Below are 3,587 nucleotides of genomic sequence, written 5' to 3'. Positions count from 1 at the left end.
GTACCACCCCCCCCCCCCCCCCATCCCTTTCCGGGTGGGATGGGGCCGTGAGCGCGGCCGAAGCGAGTTCGTTGGGAGTTTTGCTTTGGAGGCGCTAACGAGAGGTCCCGGGTGCCGCCTGCGTGGCGTGGAGCGAGCGCCTGTTGAGTGAGTACATCCCAGGGGCCATCAAGGTCATGGCCAACCCATCCGGTAAAAGGCCTCCCATGCTGGCCATGCCCCAGGCTGGGTGACAGGCCGCCTGGGACTCTGCCACACCACGAGACCCTTCTCCCCGGGCCCCGCGTGGGGTCTGCTTGGGGGCCCCGGGGTCCCGTGGCAGCCGCCGTGGTGTGCATGTGCCCTCGGTCAGCGCCCAGGGCTTGTCCTGCACGAGCTGCTGGTGCGAGGCCCCCTCTCCAGCCCTCGCCTCGGCCAGCCCCTGGGAGGGCTGGGGCCCGGGGCCGAGCAGGGCGGCTGGGCTGTGCCGTCGCAGCTCCGCCCTGCTGACGGAGCCGGCTCCCTCCCCGGGGAGCGCCGGGACCCTGACCCGCGCTGCACCGCGGCTCCAGCTGCTTCCCAGCCTCTCGCGGCCGAGGGAGGGACGTGGGGCCAGGCCCACCCGCACGCCTGGCTGCCACGCGCTGCTGGGAGCCGGCTCGGGGCCTGCCCCCGGGTACCCAAGAGGGCATTGGCTGCACAAGCAAAACCCTCCGGGTTCACACTCCCAGTTCTCAGTCCTCGTTGGGCTCTTCCCCCGTCAGGGCCTAGCGGCCGGCCGGTCCCTCGTCTAGTGTTTCAGCCCTTCCCCGGGCCCTGGGCCGGACGTGATGGCCCACCGCTGAGCGGCTGCGCGGCGAAGGGGAGTTTTCCTTCCTCCAGCAAAAGCCGACGGCTGCTGCCCGCGCCCGGCTATAATTAGAGCCCCGGCTGCGGTGGCGGCGGTGGAGCGGTCCCCCGCACCGGGCTCTGCTTCCTGTTTGCTGCATGTCTCCCGAGCCCGCAGCTTCCACAGCGATGGTGGCCGCGCTGCCCCTTCCCAGTGGGCACGGGCCCGGGCGGTGCCCACGTGCCAGTGCAAGAGGCCTGGGCCCCGGGGCTGCACTGGGCCACGAGGCTTTGGGAGGAGCCGCGGGACGTGGCTGGCACAGGGGATGGTTGCACTTGAGGCTGAGGACGGGCCGAAGCGCAAGCCCCAGCCCCAGCTCGCTCAGCACCAGGCTGATGTCAGAATGAGGCCTCAGCCCCTTCGCTGCCCTGGGCACCTGAGAGCAGGGTGCTGCCGTCTCCCCAGGGTGCTGTGTTGGAGAACCCGGCACGGCGCCGTCACTTCTGCAGTGGGCTGGGGTCTCTCCTGGGCAAGCCCTTCTGCTTTCGCAGCGGGTCGGGTGTGGGTGCAGGCGGGGTGCTCGGCCCGATGGCACCGGCTGTTCCACTGACGGCTGCGTTGCAGCGCGGCGGGCGCGTGCCCAGGGGAAGGAAAGTGCTGAGCTGCCGATGGAGGCGCGCGAGGACGCCCCGGGCAGGATTCTCCGCATGCACCGGGATCGGGTCCCGGCGTTTGCTCCGGGCCCGTCGTCTGCAGCCACCGGAGACGGTGCCCCCATCACGGCTGGTTCAGCTCTAAGGTTACGATGCTGCCTCTTTTGTGCGCAGGGAGAAGGGGACCTTCGGGGATTGCACGCAGAGCCTCGTTTCCCATCTTGGCTCCAATAGAACTGGACGAGGTAATTGCGGAGCGAGCTTCCTATTTGCTTTTGCAAGCAGCAAACTCCCATTAACAGAACAAAACCCACTTGATCAGTAAAAAATGTACAGTGCCCATTAGCGTTTCGGTAGCAAACTGTTGCGATCACGAAAGGTTTCATGAAGTGTCTCTAAAAGTGAAGCAATGAATTAAATACTGGCATTGAATAACGGCCATTAATCCGGGGGGTCGAGACTCGATTTGCATTAGTTACGGCACGCGGAGCAAGGTGCCGCAGGTAAGTGGCTGTCATTACTTCTGTTGTTAATTGTCCCTGGCTGGAGTTTTCACACGTTACAATGCACGTAGCACTTCCCTGGCCGCTTTCATGGGAGGATCTCAAAGCACGGTGCTGCCAAGGGCTGGCTGCTGGGCCAGGAGCTCAACACCAGTCTCTCCCCCCTGGTATTGATGGGCTAACTGGCCTGCCCCAGGCACCTCACGCGCCGGGCAGCAGCAGAGCTAGTGGAGAGCCCAGGGGTCCTGGCTGCTCGGCCCCCATCCCCAGCTGCAATCCTACCCCCTGGTGCAGGGGCTCTACACCTGGAGAGTGACTTGTCCCTCGTGTTTCCAGTTCCTGGTCTCAGAGCGAGCACAGAAGCGGCAAGGAAAGCACAAAGCACGGGGCATGGGGTGATGTGCATTGGCTCCTGGCAAGTCAGGGGAGGTGGCGAGGGGCAGCTGCATGGCAGTGCCAGGGCCTGGGGAGCCGGTGTGGAGCTGACTGCCGCGGCTGAGCTGGGCAGCGGTGCCGACGGGTTCCCTCTAGGGCCGACGGGCTGCACTGCAGCTCCCCGCCGCGCTCCCCGGCTCCGCTCCTCCAGCGCTGGGGGCAGCGGGGTCCTGCTCTTTTCGGTCCCATGCAGCCCCTGAAGCGATGTAGAAACACCGTCCACATGTGACGGCGCGTGTGACCCCGTTCTGCCTGGTCTGCAGGTACCTGGAGGTCCCACCGTGCAAGAGAGAGCGGCGCTATCCAGGTACGTCTCCCCCTGTCTTTTTGCTCCGTCCCTCCGAGCTGGGCCCTACCCCGGTCCGGCCCGGGCCCAGGGGGAATCCCAGGTCTCAGCCTCAGTAAGAGGGAGGCCAAGTCTGGGAGCACGGCTGCTGAGCGTGACCCGCAGGTGAGCCTCTGGCCTGCTCCAGCCGCCCCCCGCCCCCTCCAGGGGGATGCCAGATGTTAGCATCTGCTCCCCCTTGTCCAAAGGGCCCGCCTGGATGCCCTCGGGGCTTGCCCAGCCGTGACCTGCGGCAGCCTGACCCTGGCAGGGCTGAGGGCAGGGAGGCCTGCTCCTTGGGAGGCAGGCGGAGGAGTTCGGTGCACGCAGCTTGACGTAGGGCCGCGAGGGCACGCGGCCCCTTGGCACAAGGGCATTCGTGGAGTCGGGGCTGGGGAGGGGGAAGAGGTTGTGGGCTGAGAACCAGCCCCAGCTCAGGACCCAGTGGCTGCACACGGGGAGGTTGGTGGTTACCGGAGAGGGTGAGATTTGGCAGGCTCCATTGCCCAGGCTGGGGGCCTGGACCCTGCACGAGCAAACCGGGAGCGTTTGTGCAAGGGACAGAGTTTATGCAAGACGGAGGCAGCCGGGCTGGGGTCTGCGTGCGGGGCTCCCCGCCTGGCTCCCGGGTCCTGGGGCCGCGGTGGGATGCACTGCTGGGACTTAGACAGCCCCGCTCGCAGGGGCGCACGGTGCCAGGCGAGGCTCAAGTCCGGGTGCCCCTGTAGTGTCCTTCCCCTCCCTCGTCACCGCCTCTCGTGGCCCTGGCAGGACAGGGCACAGCGGGCCCTTGCCCCTGGCAGCCCTGCGCGGTGCGGCGGGGGCAGGGCAGGGCAGGGCTGTGCGCTCCCCACGGGCCGCCG

At 67.3% G+C, this 3,587-nt stretch overlaps 1 protein-coding gene across 1 annotated transcript in view; it reads left to right on the top strand.

Annotated features, from left to right (window-relative positions):
- Positions 1-2,586: 2,586 nt before the first annotated feature.
- The window catches only part of NR5A1 (nuclear receptor subfamily 5 group A member 1), a 29,089-nt gene continuing 28,088 nt past the window's right edge, over positions 2,587-3,587 (top strand). Inside the window, exons 1-2 of the mRNA XM_014526556.2 lie at positions 2,587-2,624; positions 2,745-2,850. Of these exons, the coding sequence (XP_014382042.1) occupies positions 2,587-2,624; positions 2,745-2,850 (144 nt within the window). The remainder of the gene's footprint in view (positions 2,625-2,744; positions 2,851-3,587) is intronic.

This window comes from Alligator sinensis, unplaced genomic scaffold (assembly GCF_000455745.1).
Source record: "Alligator sinensis unplaced genomic scaffold, ASM45574v1 scaffold611_2, whole genome shotgun sequence".
Taxonomy (NCBI): domain Eukaryota; kingdom Metazoa; phylum Chordata; order Crocodylia; family Alligatoridae; genus Alligator; species Alligator sinensis.
Note: the sequence above shows the minus strand (reverse complement) of the source record. Positions and strands in the feature narration are given on the sequence as shown.